Source organism: Erpetoichthys calabaricus, chromosome 13 (assembly GCF_900747795.2).
Source record: "Erpetoichthys calabaricus chromosome 13, fErpCal1.3, whole genome shotgun sequence".
Classification (NCBI taxonomy): Eukaryota; Metazoa; Chordata; class Cladistia; order Polypteriformes; family Polypteridae; genus Erpetoichthys; species Erpetoichthys calabaricus.
The window spans coordinates 53,758,793-53,779,937 of NC_041406.2; the positions used below are offsets into that span (position 1 = coordinate 53,758,793).

Genomic DNA, 21,145 nt, shown 5'->3' on the forward strand with positions numbered 1-21,145 from the left:
AATAATTTTAAGTGATTGATTTGTTGTGTTTGAATGATGACACATATGTGCTCTGGTCCAGAGTTCATTCCATGTTGTCAGGGTATGCATTGCATGCCCGCTCATCTCTCCTGAAAACAGAGACTTAGAAAATTGACAAAAATCTCACAGCTGTATCTATGTTGTTTATATCTTCTGCTCTTTTTGTCCTTCTTCTATATACAGTTAAATATACATCCACGTCATACTCAAAGTGAATGATTGTAATATATTAAGAGAATGTCAACTCTTAACAGTTAGCTTTCTACATCCTTATGAATCTATAAAACAATATTTTGTGAGAAAAATAATATTCAGTGTAGGAAACAAAGTAACCCAGATCAATGTGTACTATACGTCTTTTTAATGTCGTTGGCTCGAAAACTACGCATGCGCACCAAACTGATTGACAAATTTGAGCGGAAAGGGCGGGTCGAGAGGGGGTAACAGTTGTGACTGACTTGTGATTTTCAGCTTTCTGCGAAGAAAAGGGGAGAAAGAGGACGATGTTATGTTTAAAATGGTTAAAGTACAGACGGGGGATTGTTTCATAGAATCCGACTCCAAACAGCCATAAGAAATCGAAAAGAAAGGAAGACATGATAGGAGAAAAGCACAAGGAATGTGGCTATTGCAAAAGAGACGGACACGGTTCGTTTACTCGTGTGCTGTCGTGTCTTGTTTGACGTGAGACGGGGTAAGCAATGTTTTTCTTAACGGCGTGCAGTTATCATTTCTATCACTACAAGCATGGATCTAAGTAAGATTGCAGAAATGTTTGTATTGGGGAACCGAGTTTTGCTACGAAGAGTTTAACGGAATCTTGCGTTGTTTAGTTTTGTGGTGTTGCGAGCGAATTGTCTCGATTCCTCAAAGTTCGGTGAACGAGGAGGCAGTTTCAGCTAGTGAAAATGTGAGTGGCCAGTTGTAATATAATTACCTGTCAATCTAATTAACAGTTTTTCACATCTTAAAAAGATTTTTATAATTCCATACTATATAAAAATATAACAATAGGGCTGTTTACTGTACTAAATAAAATTTTGACAATAGGACTATTTCCTTTGTCCATTTTCTAAGATTACTTTATGATGTGATCAAAATGAAACTTTTTTTTTTCAAGTTGTAAATTCTTATATTTGTTCAGCTTTTATTATTCATTTTAATCTTTTTTAACCAAGATAAATCCAAGTATGTCAAGACTGACAGAGCGGAAAGATCTTCTAATTAGTGCGGATTACTATTAAGCAATTTACAGTATGTTTAAATTTATTGTGCACAACATATAAGAAAACTGTCTGGTTACTTATCTAACTTAAATGGGAAAAGCTTTCAGTAAGCAACTTGTTTAAGACAGCCACTCATGTTTCTCTGGAAATGTAAACAGCACTCTTTAATGTGATTGGAAGTTTCGGTATTTAGTTGTGCAACTTAAGTTAGAAATGTTTTTGCTTTGTTTACTTTATATAGCGTTGGAGCTCTCCCCGCGAGCAAAAACACATAATAAATGTAATTATTCAAAAAAAGAACAAATGCGCAAGAGGAAAGTTAGCGGTGTAATAGTGTCGGGGTAGAGAATTACCTATTGCTTTTGATTAAACTTTATTAATGGAAAGAAAAAGGCCATATAAAAGTGGAGGTGAGATTGTAATATTCAGTATTTGTCATTCAGCAAAAGAAACTGCAGCTCATGAAAACATGTTTACCTTTGTTATGTAGAAGCTGGGCTGGTGTTTTACTTTGATCTTGGAAGGTGTGTATCTGTTATGCTTTTTTTGGAATAGGTTTTCTACTGAATCAAGTGAAAAACACATTGAACAAGCCAGTTAATATGGAAATGAACAGTATACTGTAACTTATTTGGTACACAGTATCCCCAGTCAATAATAAACCCCATTAAGAAATTAAATGAGTAGTCAATACTGACATTTAGCATAGCTGAAGAGGAAGAGCATAAAAGGATGAGTTAAATGTTTTTCAAGCCAAGATTATTTTTTCATAATTACAGTGTACATTAATTTGCCTCAGAAATTCTTTTGTGTAAATTAAGAACTTTATACAGTGTGTGTGTATGTATACAAATGGGGTATATGGGACACTTGTCCAAACAAAAAACAAAAGTCCCAAAGCTTACTGAAGGCGTCCACTTTGAAGAGGTTTTTGATTTCAGAAAAAATGCCTTCCATATGTCTGAGGTAGTTTATGGCAACCAAAGGAAACTGTAGGCAATAAATTTAATTTCAGAATACTGGCAGTATTTTTCTTGTGGTTCGCAAATGTTCTCATTCACTAATTTATTTACAGTGTTCATTGTGTTAGGAGTTTCATGTAAATAAGGAAGTAAAATTGTACAAAACCACACACATTTCTAAACCAGTACAGTATAACATTTCTTGTTACAATAGTATCTGAAAAATGTGACAAGGATGGACAGGATTAGAAATGACTACATTTGGGACAAGGATCTTAAGGATGGAGCTTCCAGGTAAGAGGAAAAGAGGAAGGCCTAATAGGAGGTTTATGGATGTGGCGAGACAAGACATGTAGGTGGTGGGTGTTGATGCAGAGCAGAGGACAGGAGGATATGTAAAAATATGTATTTTTATATGACAGGAGGATATGTATCCACTGTGAAGAGGAGCAGCCAAAAGAAGAAGAATAAATGTTTACAGTTTCTATTAACTCTCTGACGATAATAGAGATATATTGATATTATCTTGCCAATTGTCTAGAGCCATGCTGTACTTCCTGGCTGCATATTTTCCTCCTTTTGTCTCTTCAGTCTCTGTCTTTATTCTCTCATCTTCCATCTTCTGGGACCTCTCATTGGTATATTCTGGCTCACACAGATAGGTATTATGGTCTGTGTGAGATTGATGAAGGAAGTGCGATTGTGAGATGGCCCTGAACAGCACAGACAATGATCATATTCCACAAACACATACCAGAGTGGTAGTGAATGAAACAGGTAATGCCCCTACAACTAAAGTCTTTTGGAAAACCAAATGGGAGGTTCCAAAAGGCAGAACAGTACAGTAGCAAGGTGCAGGAAGAAACTTTAGAATACTAGAGAGAAGTCAATAGTACTAATAGTAAAAACCCTACCACACAGAAACGAAAACTGAATTTAAAAGAGGGCAAACAAAAAGGTATTTAGATTTGTGACCCCTCAAACCAGAAAAGGTGTTTCTTTTGTTTTCTAAGTGAATCTAATACACAGATAAAGTCCTTTCTGTGCCACACTTTTAAATAGAGAGTGCATGATGAAGAGCTGCATTGGCCATTGACAACATAAAGTAGCCATCTAAAACCAGCACAAAATATTGTTGGTCTCAAGAAAAATAAGCAAGATAATGTATTAGTGACCTCATCATCATAACAATATAGGGGGCACATAAAAATTCAATTAAAAAGTGCAGAAGTGGAAAACAGTGATCCTAAAACTCAAATTACAACAATACAGTTAAGTAAAAAATGCGTCCTTCTCTTCATTGGCAGTCATTTAAAAATACAATTTCCCTGTAGCTAATTAATATATACCATGTTTTAAAAAAAATAAATACAACTTGAAAAATACCAAACTTATCCTTTAAGCAAGGTGACCATCTGAGTACACTGCTAAATAAACTTATGGCAGTATCACGTTACAAGACTTTTCCAGCAACTTTTAATCGCAGAGTTCATTTATATAATGTGAGTCGGTGGCAGTTGAGGAGTGCTCTTGTGACATCAAGTTGAAAACTGTGATATACCCAGTGACTTAGTCCAACTAGTCTGGGAAATATGTTGTAGGGACAAGCAGGTGTTTTGGACCTTGCAAACAGAAGAGAGACTCGTCTGTCTACTGTTGCATGTTTTACACACAAAAAAAAGAGGCAAGGTTGCCACTGAACTCGGTGTACCTGGAAACCTCCACATGGGCAGTATGACTGTCAGGCAGTACGTTTTAGGCTGTCAAAAAAAGAAGGGGGCATGTGAAACTGTACTGGAAACTGTCAGGCAGTACGTTTTAGGCTGTCAAAAAAAGAGGGGGGCATGTGAAACTGTACTGGAAAGTCATCTAATTTAATGTGCCCTGCAATTTCTAATCACGTAATGTGACATGCTCTGGGAGCAAAATCAGCAACTGCAATTATCAAGTTTGATATCCCCTTTTACAAGAAATCGTGTAATGTGACATCAGCTTAAGTGTGCAGTATTGGTGGCATCAGTGGGCCCCAGATAATAGGTAAACTGAGGAAACATGCACAATAGACTAGACCAGTAGATAGACCCATAAGAACATGCTTAAAAGGATGGGATAAGGTCTATGAATTATTTTATGTTAGATGAATTGGAAATTAGGGTTTCTAGATCAAAATTTAATGTTCATGAAGATATTTTATCAGGAGAGAGAAGGGGTCAGTTGAGCAAGATTGCAGAACCATTGTGCGATTGAGGGAGGAGGTTTGTATGTTTATTTAGAACAAGAAACAAAGGGTAGACCAGAAATCTTTCTTTTTGGATGAAAGAGAGTCAAACAGAGAATATAGATGGTAAGTAGGGAGAGTGTCAAAAGTAAGTATATTTAAAAATATTTATATAAAAACATATCAGTAAGGAACACATGATGATCCTAGCTCCCGTGAAATCATACTAATGTCTACCCATTTTTTCTAAGCCCACTTCTTCTAGTAGAAGACAGCAGGGATCCTGAAACTGGCTGCCCTGGACACAAGATACAGTAAAAATCAACCCTAGACATAAGGCCATTGTATTTGCAGACATGCTTAATTTACAGGTATCAGTTAAACTAACATCATGTTTTAAACTAGGAGAAGAGTGACATAAGGGAATAAACTGGTGAAAGCCATGCAGAAGGCACCCCAGCTAGGAATTGACTAGCTACCTTTTGAACCACTCTATATTAATTTAAGATATACCTGTGCAGAATGTTTATCTTATTTATCTATCCATCCACCTTCTAAGCCCCCTAATCCAGAGCAAAATCACACAGGCTGGAGCCTATCACAGCAAGCATCAGGTGCAGGCCAGGACAGTTCCTGGACAGAAAGGGGCTGCTAACTTTAATTACACAAGTAAAAAACATCTTTTAAGATGATTTGCATGATACTGTATGAATAATATAGACATGCAAACCTGATTGTCCAATACACAACTGAAAGTGGTAAAAAAAAAAAAAATCAGCCTGAAAGAAACATGGTTTCAATTGCTGACATACTTACATTTATTTTCAGCTTAACAAAAATACATTTTTTCTCTTAACTATTATCCTCTTATTAGCGGAATTTCATACATTGATCTACAAAAGATTGTGCCAGCATTAAAACAAAAAAGTATCTCTTAGTAAATGCAATATATGTTACAAGCAAATGACAAGAAATATCTATAGAAACACATGACCCTGTCTGTTTCAAAGAGAAATTAGCCTCCAGATACGTAGCTGGTGTTAGTATAGTCTGCAATGTACAAAACATCTCACCCCAGTTTCTGGTTTTGCCGCTATTAATGATGTTGCAGAAAACTGAATATTGTGAGCATGCATGTCATATTTTTTTTCACATGCTATTCTCAGGACTCAGTAACAACTTTGTTTCTCAGCAACTTTTGAAAAAATATTTACCTCTGATTTTATTTGAAGTTTTAAATGCTGTCACTTACAACATAGAATTCAAATGCAATATGCTTTACCTGATACCCAGACTTGAGAAATTCAAGCACCTGGTTGCCATGGAACCAAAGATTTTTTCCTGCTGGCTTTTTCAGTATTAAATTTATGGATTGAAGGTACATTGTATAATAAAAGAAGAATCATCATCATCATCATCTCTTTAAAAATATAACTGATGATCATTAGGACTTTTATACTTTATTCTTAACATCGTTCAGCTAAATAAGCTAGTAACGTAGCTTAAAGATCAGTGCACATAATGTAGTAAAGCGCATTTAAATTTTTCTCTAACATCACCTTGAAAAGAAATGAATGTAAGATATATTCATCAAAGTCAGAATTGTGCTAAATAATAATCTTTCTCATCTGGGCTGCATGTAATTTTAAGCCACCCACCTGAACTGCAAAGCATTTTAAAGCAGAATGTCAAAACATCTAAGCTATACTCTTCAGAAGAAGAGCCTTTTGGAGATTGATATCAATTATACAATATATCTAACAATTATTAGTTTCTGGGATTGAGTACCATAAAGTGTAAAGAAGCAATATAAAGAATTGATTTTGTTTAAATTGTTCCGTTTCAGTTTTACAGTTCAAAAACTCTTTAACAATACTTAAAAATTGCAAATATATTATTTGTTGTGAATACTAATACTTGCTGCAGAGCTGTTAAAAAGAAGAACTGCTAGCTATATTAATTGTGTTGAACTGCAAAATGGATCCCAGCTTTTAGCTGAGCGTACAAATAAGACATTAACTACTTCAATTAATTATCAGATAGCAAGGGTGTTTGTGGGTGCCCTCCACACCTAGATTAACACCAGTAAAGCCAACAACTGCTTTAAAAGAGTGCCTTTATTAACAACAAATACTTAGGGCGATGTTACCACAAAATGAAAATAAAATAGTAAAGGTAACAAAACGAGAACACCCAGTTTTGACACTGTTCCTCACACTCATCTCTCTACCCCCCCTCCCCCTAGGTTGACCTCTACAGGTTTTCATTGCCTGTGTTTCAAGTTAGGTGGTTTGCCCTGTTGCCCAATACATTAGCACACACAGCCTCCAGTACTCTTTCCGTGATAAGACCACATTTTTTTTTTAACCTCAGGTATGCATGCACCATTGGTAAATTAAGAAACACTAAGAAAACCACAAACATGCTGTTTCAATTAGTATGCAATTTTTGTGTTCTGTTCGTTGATCACCCTGTATATTCAGCAAAGACTGCCAACAGGAAGAACTAAGCAGTATTACACGGTCTGGACGTTACCTCAGATAGTACAAATATACATCGTTCTGACATTGCATCAAAGAGACTCTCCTACATGTTAACTCAGGCAAGCACCAGATAAACCAGTTACATTCCTGTCATGTTAACAATGCTTGTATGTGATTTTATTATCCCAAGAGGTTATTTGCTTGAGCTAATCATCTTCTTCTTTCGGGCTGCTCCCGTTAGGGGTTGCCACAGCGGATCATCTTTTTCCATATCTTTCTGTCCTCTGCATCTTTTTCTGTTACACCCATCACCTGCATGTCCTCTCTCACCATACCCATAAACCTTTTCTTAGGCCTTCCTCTTTTTCTCTTGTCTGGCAGCTCTATCCTTAGCATCCTTCTAATGTGATCTATATCAAAGTTGCAAAAACTTTTAGACAGTGTAGTGATTCTCATGGTATTAGCAGTCAAATCTAAAGTATATACTGATTTTGTTTTGTGAAAAGTACAGATGCCTCTTTTCTAAAGCTATATTGTGTGTGTGTGTGTATGTAAAATATGTGTGTGTGTATATATGTATGTATGTATGTGTCTGTGTATATATAGATCCATTACATTCGTGATGTTACAGCTCTCTGAATAATTAAAATACTGAGTTGTATACATGATATCTTTTTCATGATGATAGGAATGAAAGCATGTTATTAAACATGGGAACACAGTGGCTCAGTGCTTGTTCATGTCTCACGCAAGAGGCTTGCTGCGCCATGCGCAACCTTCGATGATGCAACCTTCGATGAAATAATTTATCACAGAAGTACTGTCTCTTTTAAATGTACTAACCTGCAATTCCTGTTCTTACTTTTCTTTCTCCAAATACCCAATCGCCACACAATCAGCTTTGTAATAGACGTGAAGCCATTTGTAAGCTTAGAACGCCGATTCTTCAAAACTTTTAAGGAACATTGAAACATCTTCGTAGTACATGTTTAATTATTCTATCCGTCTATCCTTCCAGTGTCACGTCAGCACCAGCAAGAATACAACGCAATGCAGGAACAATCCCTGAACTAGCTAGCGCTGCGGCACCGTGTCCTCACATGTTTAATTATTAACAATACAGATTATTTAAATGAAGTTAAAGTTTTATCTATATAATATAATGAACATATTTTGCTGAATTTCATCTTAAAAATGATATCATCATCATATGTAAATACGCGCTTTATAAAGTGGCGCAGGTTGTGCAATATTATAACTGTAGTGCAAGTTTACAGCAAAAAAATAAAAACGAGCCCGCCACAGAGCAAACAAATAGCGCAGGGCGCATCGAGACGCACGCGCACTGCAGCGAGCCCGCCAAGAGGATTCAAAAGGTTGTATTACAGTACGGAAACCCCAGAGGTCCACACTACACAGCATATTTGAATCACATTACAGTATTACAGTACGGAATCCCCAAAGGTCCACACTACACGGCATATTGGAATCACATTACAGTATTACAGTAATACATTATTAACAGTCCAGCCACAGAAAACACAGAAACGGCACCAGATGGAAAGAAACAATACACGAGCGCTCCGTATTAAACGTAAATAGCGCAGGGCGCATCCAGGTGCACGCACACTGCAACGAGCCCGCCACAGAGCGAAAAAATAAAACCCCACCACAGAGCAAAAAAATAAAAACAAGCCCGCCACAGAGCAAACAAATAGCACAGGGCGCATCGAGGCGCACGCGCACTGCAACGAGCCCGCCAAGAGGATTCGAAGGTTGTATTACAGTACGGAAACCCCAGAGGTCCACACTACACAGCATATTTGAATCACATTACAATATTGCAGTAATACATTATTAACAGTCCAGCCACAGAAAACACAGAAACGCCACCAGATGGAAAGAATACACGAGCGCTCCACATTAAACGTAAGTGCGATTATAATTCTTAACAGTAGACGCCGTATAGCTAACGGAGTCACGGCTCCAAAAACAAACAGCTCAACTAACGGAAATACAACGAGTCCGCATGGATACACATGATGAATGCAGGCGCCTACAACGCGTTTCTAAAACAGAGGAAGCAAAACAATCACGGCTCCAAAACGAATGAGCTCAACTAACGGAAATACAAAAACGAGCCTGCATGGATAGACACAATCAACGCAGGTGCCTACAACGCTCTTCTGAAACTCCACAACCAAAGGAGTCACGGCTCCAAAACGAAAGAATGAATAATAATATTCCATTTGGAGGAAAAGTGCTTTTATTAGGAGGAGACTTCCGACAGTGCCTGGCTATTGTTCTGCATGCCATGCATTCAGCGATTGTTCAGTCCAGTTTAAAAAACGCAGACAATTGGCATTACTTTGAGAAACTACATTTTGTACAAATCATGCGTTGTACAGATCCAGAATATACCAATTGGTTGTTGCAACTAGGAGATGGAAACCTTACCAATACATATGAACTTCACCCAGATATTATTCAGATCCCTCAAGCCTTTATTTGCGACGACTTAGTAACAGAGGTGTTTGGTCAAGCAATCTCATTAGACGAAATACCACTTTTAACGCACCGAGCTATATTATGTCCGAAGAATATTGACGTTGATCAGATAAATAACCAAGTCATTGCACTGCTTCCTGGAGAAAGCCGCCTCTTTCTAAGTACTGACAATGTTGATTCTGAAGACGAAACTGAGCATATTAATTTCCCATTACAATATTTAAACACTATTAACCCGGCCGGGTTACCACAACACAGTCTTAAACGTAAAATGGGGACAATAGTCATGCTATTAAGAAACCTTAATACTAAACAAGGTTTATGCAACGGTACACGATTAGTCGTGAACACCATGACAGACAATGTTATTGAAGCAAAAGTACTTACGGGATCGCATACTAACAATACTGTTTTGATTCCCAGAATTGACCTTACAAGTTCTGACCTGGAATTACCTTTTAAACTTAAAACGCTGCCAATTTCCCATTAAGGCAGCATTTGCCATGGCAATCAACAAATCCCAAGGTCAGACCATGGACAGACTTGGCATTTATCTCTCCGAACCTGTATTTGGACATGGACGACTTTATGTGGCCTTTTCAAGAGTTCGGCGTTCATGTGACATTAAAGTTAAAGTTGTACATACTCCATACCAAGGAACACTCATTCAAGGACAAGACACCATCTTTACTACAAATGTTGTATATAAAGAAGTATTTGATTACATATCTGTAATCTACCATTGGATTACTTCTTTACTCTCTATGTACACCTTTACCCTCAAATATATTTCATACATATATGTGCAGCGGCACAACGACATTGTGTACTTAAATGACATAACAATTGCATTTCGATTTTAATTTAAACATCTTCATTAATATAATTACGGATATATGTATTTAATTAAATCCATACCCTCCCACAACACTCCCACCCTCCATCGGGTGTCATCCCTCCAACGATTATATGGAACACAGAGTGATTGCCATTCGTTCATTTGCAATTCGTTAGATAGATATATACCAGTAAACCCCGATTCTCTATCTCTCCATTAGCATCAAAGGCAATTAGTACTGCCTCGGTATAAAATGGGTTTGAATAAATGTCCACAAATAAAATTTAAAAAGTTTCCAAAACCTTTACTCACTCAAAAGTAGTGTCCTGTTCTCCTCTTATCACATTCTGAAAAACAAGGGGGCTCCGCCCCCTGCTCACTTCGCTCGCCTACCCCCGGTGTTTTGAACCCGTGCCCGCTGGTCAGCTGTAGTTTCAGACGCGCGTTGTAGGAGCTTGCGTTGTTTTGAACCCGTTCTTGCCCTGCTTCTGTGGTTTGAGACGCGCGTTGTAGGCGTATATCCGTCAGTTGAGCTTGTTGGGTTTGAACCCGTGCCTGTTTTGCCTCCGCAGTTTCAGACGGTGGATAGGAAGTAAAGAACACATTGTATGGCAAATCACAAAGATTTATTGGAATATCTCCTTATATACAATATTTGTAGTAAAGATGGTTTGTTGTCCTTGAATGATTTTTTCTTGGTATTGGAGTATTTATAACTTTAAGTTTAATGTCACATGAACGCCGAACTCATGAGAAGGCTACATAAAGTTGTCCATGTCCAAATACACGCTCAGAGAGGTATATACCAACTTTGTCCATGGTCTGTGCTTGGGATTTGTTGATTGTCATGGCAAATGCAGGTTTACTGGGAAATTGGCATCGCCCAAGTGTAAATGGCAATTGAAGGGCAGAACTTGTAAGGTGAATTCTAGGAATTAAAACAGTATTGTCAGTAAGTGATCCTGTAAGTATTTTTGCTGCAATAACATTGTTTGACATGGTGTTGATGAGTAAACGTGTACCGTTGCATACACCCTGTTTAGTATTAACGTTTTTTAATAGCATGACAATTTATCCGATTTTAAGGTTAAGATTGTGTTGTGGCAATCCGGCTGGGTTAATAGTGTTCAGATATTGTAAAGGGAAATTAAGATGTTCAATGTCGTCTGCAGAATCAATTTTGTCAGTACTTAGAAAGAGGCGGCTTTCTCCAGGTAGTAATGCAATGACTTGGTTAATTATGTGATCCACATGAATATTCTTTGGACATAATATAGCCCGTCGCGTTAACAGTGTTATCTGGTCTATTGTTTTGGAGGCGTGAGCGCAGTTACATTAGTTCTTCCTTGTTTAGCATTAGTAACATGGATAATGGATTGCACTTACTGTTAATACGTAGCGTTTTCTGTGGTTGAATTGTTAAAAATGTATGACTGTAATGTGATGATTAAGTTATGCTATGGGAGAGGCACGGTGGCGCAGTGAGTAGCGCTGCTGCCTTGCAGTTGAGAGATCTGGGGACCTGGGTTCGCTTCCCGGGTCCTCCCTGCGTGGAGTTTGCATGTTCTCCCCGTGTCTGTGTGGGTTTCCTCCGGGCGCTCCGGTTTCCTCCCACAGTCCAAAGACATGCTGGTTAGGTGGATTGGTGATTCTAAATTGGCCCTAGTGTGTGCTTGGTGTGTGGGTGTGTTTGTGTGTGTCCTGCGGTGGGTTGGCACCCTGCCCAGGATTGCTTCCTGCCTTGTGCCCTGTGTTGGCTGGGATTGGCTCCAGCAGACCCCCGTGACCCTGTGTTCGGATTCAGCGGGTTGGAAAATGGATGGATGGAAGTTATGCTATATAGTCTTCACGTGTGAGGATGACGAACCTTTAATACGGAGTGTTCGTTTATTCTTATTGTCCATCAGGTGTTGTGCCTGTGTCTTGTGTGGTTGCACTGTAAATATTGTATCACTGTAATGTGATTCAAATATGTTGTGGAGTCTGTATTTGTGTGGTTTCTGTAGTATATCGTGTTTTTGCTTGTGGGTTATTAGAGGTGCATGGATCATGCATGTGTAGTGTGTTTGCGAACTGTCTGGCGCTTTCCGTACTCCAATTGGTTTGTGACCCTTTCTGGACTCCGTAGTCTGTCCCGTTTTGCTTTGGGGTGGCGTATCATGTCGGGTTTGATTTGTGAACCTTTCTCGACTCCGTATTCTGTCCCGTTCTACTCTGTGGTGGGGCGCTGAGTCCTGTTGTTTGTGTGATTGTATTACTGTAATGTGATTCAAATATATTGTGGAGTCCGTATTTGTGGGGTTTCTGTACTATATCGTGTTTTTGCTTGCGGGTTATTAGAGGTGCGTGGATTATGCATGTGTAGTGTGTTTGCGTACTGTCTGGCGCTTTCCGTACTCCAATTGATTTGTGACCCTTTCTGGACTCCGAAATCTATCCCGTTTTACTCTGGAGTGGCGTATCATGTCGTGTTTGATTTGTGAACCTTTCTCGACTCCGTATTCTGTCCCGTTTTACACTGGGTTTGGGCGCTGTAATCTCGGGCTTGATGGGTGATACCGTGTGGACTCCGTAGTCTGTCCCGTTTCACTCTGGGTCGTGTGTGTGACTCCTCCTTTTTGTGTGCTATGGGCTTTGAGTGGCGCCTGCGTCTGACTCCTCTTTTTTGTGTGCTATGGGCGCGTTGTCTCATTTCTTATTTCTGTTAGTGGAGGGGAACTTTGTGTCTCAATTCTTATTTATGTTAGTGTGTGTACTCCGTAGTCTGTCCCGTTTCACTCTGGGGCTTTGTGTGGCGCCTGCGTGTGACTCCTTTTTTTTGTGTGCTATGGGCGCGTTGCATAATTTCTTATGCGTTGCCTCATTTCTTATTTCTGTTAGTGGAGGGTGGCTTTTCCTGTGGAGGGGGGCTTTGTGTCTCATTTCTTATTTATGTTAGTGTGTGTACTCCGTAGTGATTCCTCTTTTTTGTGTGCTATGGGCTGTGTGTGGCGCCTGCGTCTGACTCCTTTTTTTTTTGTGTGCTATGGGCATATCCGGTTTACCATTCTCGTTGGAGGGGGGGGGCTTTGTGTGGCGCCTGCGCACTATGTCTTTTGCGTCCACGGGCAGGTCCCTGCGTCCATATCCGGTTTACCATTCTTGTTTAGTAATATGGATTGCATCTTGTTGCACAAAATACTCTGCAAATAAAGAAAAGTCTAGATCCATCATTATAAATGAACTCCAAACATGACCACCCTTTATTTGCACCTGTTGGTGGACTCCCATGTGGTCTTGTTAATACATAATGCATGGAAGTCTGAAGAACTTTAATAGACAAGCTTCCTTTAATCTAGGTTCATTTACATAACACATTTGGATATATTTTAAATTTCAAGAATCTGCTTTAGGTAAATGGTATATTCCAGAAACACACCTCTGAATTAAGTTTTATGTAAAGTCTCAAACTAGTTAAACATATTAAAAGTCAGAAGTATAAGAAATAAGACTTCTCATATGTAAACTGTTATCAGTGAACAAAACACAAAGTTAAATGTTATATATGATTTCATTTTCAAATCTAAAATGTGTGAGTACAAATAATGTCAAGGGATCCTAGTTTAACATGTAGGCAGTTCCAACACTTTCTTTTTCCTTATAATCTCCATTAGCTGTTCAAAAATAAATATATTGTGCTTCATTCTGTTCAAACATGGTTTGGCTCCATCACTTAATTTGCAGTGTTTTTTTTTTTTTTTCTTTCTTTTTTTAAACATTGATTGTTGATCGGTACTGCGAACCAGTTGATGATACACAGGTGGATAGCAGTGTTGGCTTTTTCAAAAACACAAGGCTGTGCACAAGTAAACTCAAGCTTTATTAGTCACATGTGACACACTCCTGATCTGACAAAGTAATCGAGCAAGGTCACACAATATTTTTCCCCATTTCCAACTGTGCTAGTTTCACCAAGGGGACCCCCTCCCCCACTCTACTAAGCGCACTTAATTCACAAAGGGGGACCCCCCCCCCCCTTTAAATGTTGTCATTGGGTCATCAAGAAACTTGAAAAGGTAACACTGATCACAAAGGTTAAGGAAAAACTGCTCTATTTGCTAAACATGTCGTCTTTGAGCTTCAACAAACTTTGCTCCTTTCACTTTACTTCTGCAGATGGTCTTTGTTTGCATAAACTAACATACCCCTTGTGGTGAAACGGGGATGCAGTGCTTTAGAATGTCCCACTCATTAGAGCATTGTTAACTACATTTATCAACAAATTAAAAAAAACACGCTTTCTACTTTCTCACCAAAATGCCACCAAATTTCAATCAAATCCATCAGGGTATTTTTGAGATTTTTGGAGTATTTAGATTTCAGTTGTTTTTTTACCCTAAATATTAATATATCAAAATGTCCTATTGTTTGTGAATGTCTACTGCCCTAGGATGTATTATCCTGCCAAATGACAGCTTTTTAGCTAAATGGGGAAACATTTTTGTTGATAAGTAGTGAGTCAACTTTGCATTGTATACACTGTGTGTGTGTGTGTGTGTGATAATATTTTATGTAAAAATCTGATAACACATTAGTTTAATTTTATTTCTCAAGGTCACAAGCATTGGTGAGAGTTAAACATGAATTTACAAAATGTCAAAATTATATTAGCTAATGTAGAAATGTTATGCATTAATTCTATTGCCATGCTTTTTATTAAGTGGTATGTATCTCTAAGCTTCCATACTGAGTCTTAATTATGTTGACTGCTAATTTAATGTTTGTTTGTTTTTATTCTAGGGATGTCTACTTTGAAAATGACTAAATGCAGAATTTTCTTCAAGGCCAGAATATCTGATAGCTGATAACCCTTTGCTTCAGTGTAGTTAACTATCAGGCTTCATGGTTAAATATCAGACAACGGACACTCTTGATTGTGCTGTAAAAGAACATGCTTGGACGATTCTTTAGAAAAAACATGTCCCAGAAACTTGGTATACTTTTATTAATTTTTGGCTTTATTTGGGGATTAATGTTAATGAAGTACACATTTCAGCACCCAAGACACCAAAGCAGCGCTGAGCTACGAGAGCAGATACTTGAACTAAGTAAAAGATACGTCAAAGTTCTAGCTGAGGAAAATCAAAATGTTGATGGTCTCCGTGGTACATCAATGGCTGGATATGGTAAGAATATGAGCAGAACTGAATTATTTGTGGAGTATGTATTGTCTTTAAAGTATATTCAGAGGCCATTAATTTCTGATGTAAGATATAAACCGAAATTTACAAATTAAGCAAAAGATAAATTGTGCCGTTTAGCTAAAAATACAAGTATGTAACAGGCCCCACTATACACAAGCCCTTGTCTTTATGGATATTTTTAAATTTTTCATTGAATGACAAGATATGACTCAGTATTTAATAATGGGTTCAGATATTTAAATATAAGAAATACTACAGCAAGTAATCAACCATTTAAAAATATACATTTTACTGTAATTGTAATTGAAAATGCATAAAGGCTATAGTAAGAATGCTTATGTTGTTAACTGAAAATTGTCCATCTGTCCATGAGATAATTTTCAGTGCCAGAGCCTAATTTGTCAACATTTCTGACAAATTAGGATTTGTTAGGTGATTAGTTAGGCTCTGAAAAGATGGGTGGATTGATGTTTGTATTGATGTTCAACCAAATTGGTTCCTGCAGATTTACTCCAGCATGGATCAGTATTGTTTGTTTTTTTTTCTCTTTTTCCAAAAATCTAGTATCTTGGCACAAGCAATGCATGTTTTCAATTGCATTTGTAATGCTACCTAGTTTATATGGACACATGCACAGTTTATTGAGCTATGTTGACCGTATCCATGTTGTATGTCTAGCAGATTATATGACCAGCTACAAAAAGAGCTTTGAACAGATTTGTAAATGTTGTCATGTTTCAGCAGTAAATTGGCCCGTGTGTGTGTGTTTATACACGTACATAATCACCCTAAGATGGACTGATGCCCTCTCCAGGGTTTGTTCCTGCCTTGTGCCCTGTGCTAGCTGGGAGAAGCTCCAGCTGTTTCTGTAACTTTGGCCTGGATTAAGCTGGTTAGAAAATTACAGGACTATGTTTCAGAATTACTACTAGTGCATATTAAACACACAAATATATAAGGTGTTAGTTTAAAATTTGAATAAATGGAATACATTGTGTAATTTTTACACCCAGTTCAATTCACTTTATTATCACATAGGACATTCTATGGTGATGTTTAGGAATTTATATTTATGATAGTTTTATACAGTGTAAACACTATTTGAGTTCCTCTGTTCCTAGGATATACTTGAATTGAATAGCTTTGACTTTTGTTGTATTTAATTAGTAAAGTGAAGTTTATAGCTACATATAGTGCACACTTAAATAATTGCTGCAGAATATAGATGTTTAAGCACTTAATAAAATATAATCTGAAAAGCTCATTAATGAGGAAATAGGAGTCAGAATTTACATTATTGCAATAGACTATATTTTTTTATTTTTATCATGCAAGTTCTCCATATTACACACAGGCTGTGTAAAAATAAATGTCTTGTTACAAATATTGTGATAAAAATAAATGGAAAAAAACAAGTACTTAATAAAAACAATCTGAAGAGTTCACTAACGAGAAAAAATTACTCAATTTACATTAATGCTAAAGTTTATATTGTATTTTTTTTTCTTTTCATCATGTAAATTATCCATATTACACAGAGGCTATGTAAAAATAACCGTCTTTACAAATATTGTGATTTAAAAAAAAAAAAAAAAGTGACAGCATTTTACACAGATATTTGAAGAACTGTTTCAGGGCCATTTTTAGTGTTATGTGGCAGCCAAATTGTATTCTGATGTAAATGGGGTCAGTCTATTGAATAGGCCCTAACACACAGATCTTTGGGTTGTGGGAAGAAAACTGGAGTGCTCTAAAAAAAGCCCATAGGGAGAACATGCAGTGTTCCACACAGAGATGAAACATTTAACCACCTTACTATCCATCCAATGCATTTTTAGCTTTTCTTTTTCAATTTAAGAACCTTATTAGTACCAAAGAAAATATTTATACTATAGTTGATTGGCATTTAATGACATAAATACAACCTTTATTTGTTTGACTTTTTTTTTCTCTTTGTTTTGCCAGCTGACTTGAAAAGGACAATTGCTGTCCTCTTGGATGATATTTTGAAGCGACTGGTGAAACTGGAAAACAAAGTTGACACTGTCATTAATGGTTCTGTTGTGAATACTACGAGTGTAGTTGCTGGGATTTCATCCGTAGCTAATAAGCAGCTGGGCAAGACAGATACAATGAGATAGCAAGTATTGTTTTAAGCTAAAAGCAAAAAGCATGTTGCACTAAGCAGCAGTCACCTTGATCTAATAATACTTGTACATTAATGATTAAACAGAATGGTACAAAGCTTGTATTTTGCCATGCATTTTTCTTCTGAAATAATCTTAATGTAAGATTGTCTGTATGGGTGCTTAAAGTTAGTAGTGGTTTTAATACAGCACTTGCTGTTGATTACGAGCTTTTTTTACTACATTTATTTAATTTTTTAAATGAAAAACTATGAAAGTATGAGTTTTATTAGCTTTCAGTTAAATAGTATTGCCAAAGTTTTTTATGGCAAAAACCATATATGAAAAGTTACTGTGATACTATATAATAGGTGTCATTGTAATAGCAAAAGTAATGTAAGAGTAACCTTTAATTCTACACTGATGTTATATATTTTTTTAAACAAAATCTGTCTTATTGAAATTCAGTAGTATGTATGTATATACGTGTGTGTGTGTGTGTGTGTGTGTGTGTGTGTGTATGTGTGTAAGTGCATTCAGTATTAAGTAATTAATTCCCAGTATTTTAAATATAGCACAGCCTATGTACTAGTAAATGTTTCTAATATTTTTTTATCCAGCCATTTTACAATGTATATGAATGGTAAATAAACAGGAGAATATTTTTCATCGTATCAATTCATTTGCGTGTATTAAAATGATACAAGCAGAATATATGTTTATTAAACATGTTGAAACATGTAAGAGATTATTGTATAGTAATTGGCCTTAATAAAAGTACATTGTAAAAATAAACAAAGCTGGTCACAAATTAGATTTATTTAATTTGTTATAAAGGTGGATTTCTGTTAAAATGTGGTGATAGTTAAGTAAACTCCTACTGTACTAGATTAAGATTATTACAGATTCTGTGAGGAGTATATAATTAATATACTGATTGTTTATATCTGTGATGAAACTATTTATATCTGTGATGAAACTAAATTGGGTCACATACAACCAGAATTTATTTTGGCAAGTGATGCTTTTGATTTACTCACCAGTGGCTACAACAGCTGAAAAAATATATGCTACATGCCCACATAGCATATGCCCAGATATGTTAAATTATCACTGCTGTTGCTGGAATTTGAAAAACAAAACTGTCTCTTTTGGATTCAAAAAGCTGAATGAATACAAAGGACAGGCAGATGCTTTTCAACTGCCACTGAATTGACATCCTTGACAGTGTGCTTGGCTGCAAATGTAAAATTTTCCTTTAAGGCCTTTATTGATACCAACCTATAAAATTATGCTACGTTCTATTGAAGTGGCCTACGGTACATTCAGAATGGATACAGTCCTGTTCCTTTTGGGTGCACTGCTGGTTTTGATTGTTTCTTCTATGATGCATAGAAGATAATGTGTACAAAAAAAGTAGATTTTGTAAAATTGCACAAAAGAGATAAAAAAATGCTGAATGAACTCCCTTCTCCAACAAAAACTGTAACATTGCTGTTTTACTCAAAGCAATAATTCTTTCTTTTAGAAAGTGTAAGCAGGGTAGTTACTGTGAATATTCGATAGTGAGATAGCATTGAAAATACTGTATATTGGCAGGGTGAAAAAGGGACAATGGCTGATAATCCGGGAACTGAGCATTAGAATATGAAAAAAATTTTAATCTGGAAAGAATTGAGTATCTCTCTATTATTATAATAAAAAAAAAATCTTTGGGCGGAAGACTAGGGGACGAGATCTGATCTTTTCAGAAGACAATTTGAAGTCCATTCAGTATTAACAGACACTTTAACTTGCTCCCAGCTCTTAAAACAATGACAAGCGACAAGCAAAACACGCAGCTCACCAGCAGCAGAAAGTCATCAGATGATCCGACCGCTTCTCCTTCGCGTACATTGAGACCCCCCCTTCACAACGTGAGTGGCAGAGACACGAAGTGGCAAAAGGACAGCTGCTGTACAGGCTTTGAAATGATCGGGCAATGAGACAAGCAGAACAGGCAGCTCGCCAGCAGCAGAAAGACAGCAGCTGATCCGACGGCATCTCTTTAGCGTGCGTTCAGCCGCACCACCTTCACAACGCGAGCAGCGTTATATGTCCTACGAGAAAGAGATGTAACCACGCCCATGGCTGGAAATAAAGGACAAGTATTGTTTTTACAAAAGTTTTAAAGTAAAAGTGAAAATAATGCATATGTAACAATTCCCATGAAAATAGCAACTCTTTTTAAATTGGATATCCAGTAAACCAAACCTAGTTTTTTAAAAGGAAAATATTGTGCCTTTGAAATAAATTATGTTGAAGCTTTTGGATTATGTACGCATGTGTATATTTTATATTTTGCATAGTGAATCAACAGGTGCCATGAAGCTCATAATAATAAAAATTCAAACCAAACTGTAAAGTGTCTCTATATAGTGCAGTTTTCTGTGTAACATTCATATACATTGCTGGAACCTGACCCACCCAATCTGACTAGCATCTTCAGGTTATTAACTTCTGTCTTAGTTAATATAAGTTTACAATGGGCAGGAGAAAATCTATACAATATCTCATTATTAAATTATTCTCAAATGAACTATAAATGTGTCCGACTATGAGACATTTCCAAAAATATTAAATAGTTTATTTAAGTAAACCACAAGAACCACATTTTGCAAGCGAACATTCTAGAGTTGGTATAGATATACAGGTGAATAGTTTTTAATATTCAAAAATATTGTGAGGATAATATTGATTTCAAAATTGTATAAATATATTAGTATTTTGTAGAAAATGAAACTCCACATTTAAAGTACAAATACCTGCATTTTAAAGTTAATGTTTTGTAGGGTCGCAGCATTATTTATTTGTGCAATAAATTACATTACATTTTCTCCAAATCAGATCCTTACTAGTTTCTGTAATTGTAGATTTAGGATCCAACAGCTACTTTTGTTAGTTTATTTTTGATAAGAGACATGTTTATCCCAATAAAGCAGTAAATACACTGCAGGCAAGAAAGGAAAAAAAGTGCATACAAAAATGTTAGTTTTAGGTTTAATAAACAATGGCTTCCTAATTGTGTTTGTTTTTTTTGTTGATTTAAGGGAGTTCTGAAATGAGTTTTTGTTCTTTGGAGTTGGTAACTGCAGTGCTAGTTTTAGTATGGAACCACCATACTACCTTTAGTTATCTAATACTGAAGCATATGTACATATACTGTAGTATGCATATTGTCAAACCTCCTCAATCCATTTAAGGGTCAGAGGTTCCTGGAGCCTATGCCAGCAATGGGTGCAGGTGGGAAACCGCCCTGGACAGAACTCCTGTCCATCACTGAGCACACACACTCCACATCACCAAATATTTGATCTGTGAGGCAGCAGTCCGAGTCTCTGAATTTATTTAAACAATGTTTATTTTTTTAATAATTAAACTACACATGGCAACATTCTCCACATTTACTGTATGGTTTTTAAATATAGTAATTGCATTACTTCAGGATTAAAGTAAATGAACTGAATCAATATATCCTTCAGTTTACAGAACACATTTTGTCCATTAAAGGATTGCAAGGAGCCTGAACCTGTCCAATTTT

The 21,145-nt window shown here is 36.7% G+C and overlaps 1 protein-coding gene across 2 annotated transcripts; it reads left to right on the forward strand.

Annotated features, from left to right (window-relative positions):
• The first annotated feature begins 436 nt into the window (after positions 1-436).
• Positions 437-19,961, forward strand: ccdc126 (coiled-coil domain containing 126). Of its 2 annotated transcripts, XM_051935534.1 has the most exons (4): positions 437-715; positions 2,801-2,986; positions 15,036-15,421; positions 17,405-19,961. In XM_051935534.1, the coding sequence occupies exons 3-4, from the start codon at positions 15,187-15,189 to the stop codon at positions 17,578-17,580; spliced, it is 411 nt and encodes a 136-aa protein (XP_051791494.1). In that variant the 5' UTR covers positions 437-715; positions 2,801-2,986; positions 15,036-15,186; the 3' UTR covers positions 17,581-19,961. The 2 variants fall into 2 exon arrangements, with proteins under 2 accessions (XP_051791494.1, XP_028674112.1); XM_028818279.2 differs by lacking the exon at positions 2,801-2,986.
• The last annotated feature ends 1,184 nt before the right edge of the window (positions 19,962-21,145 follow it).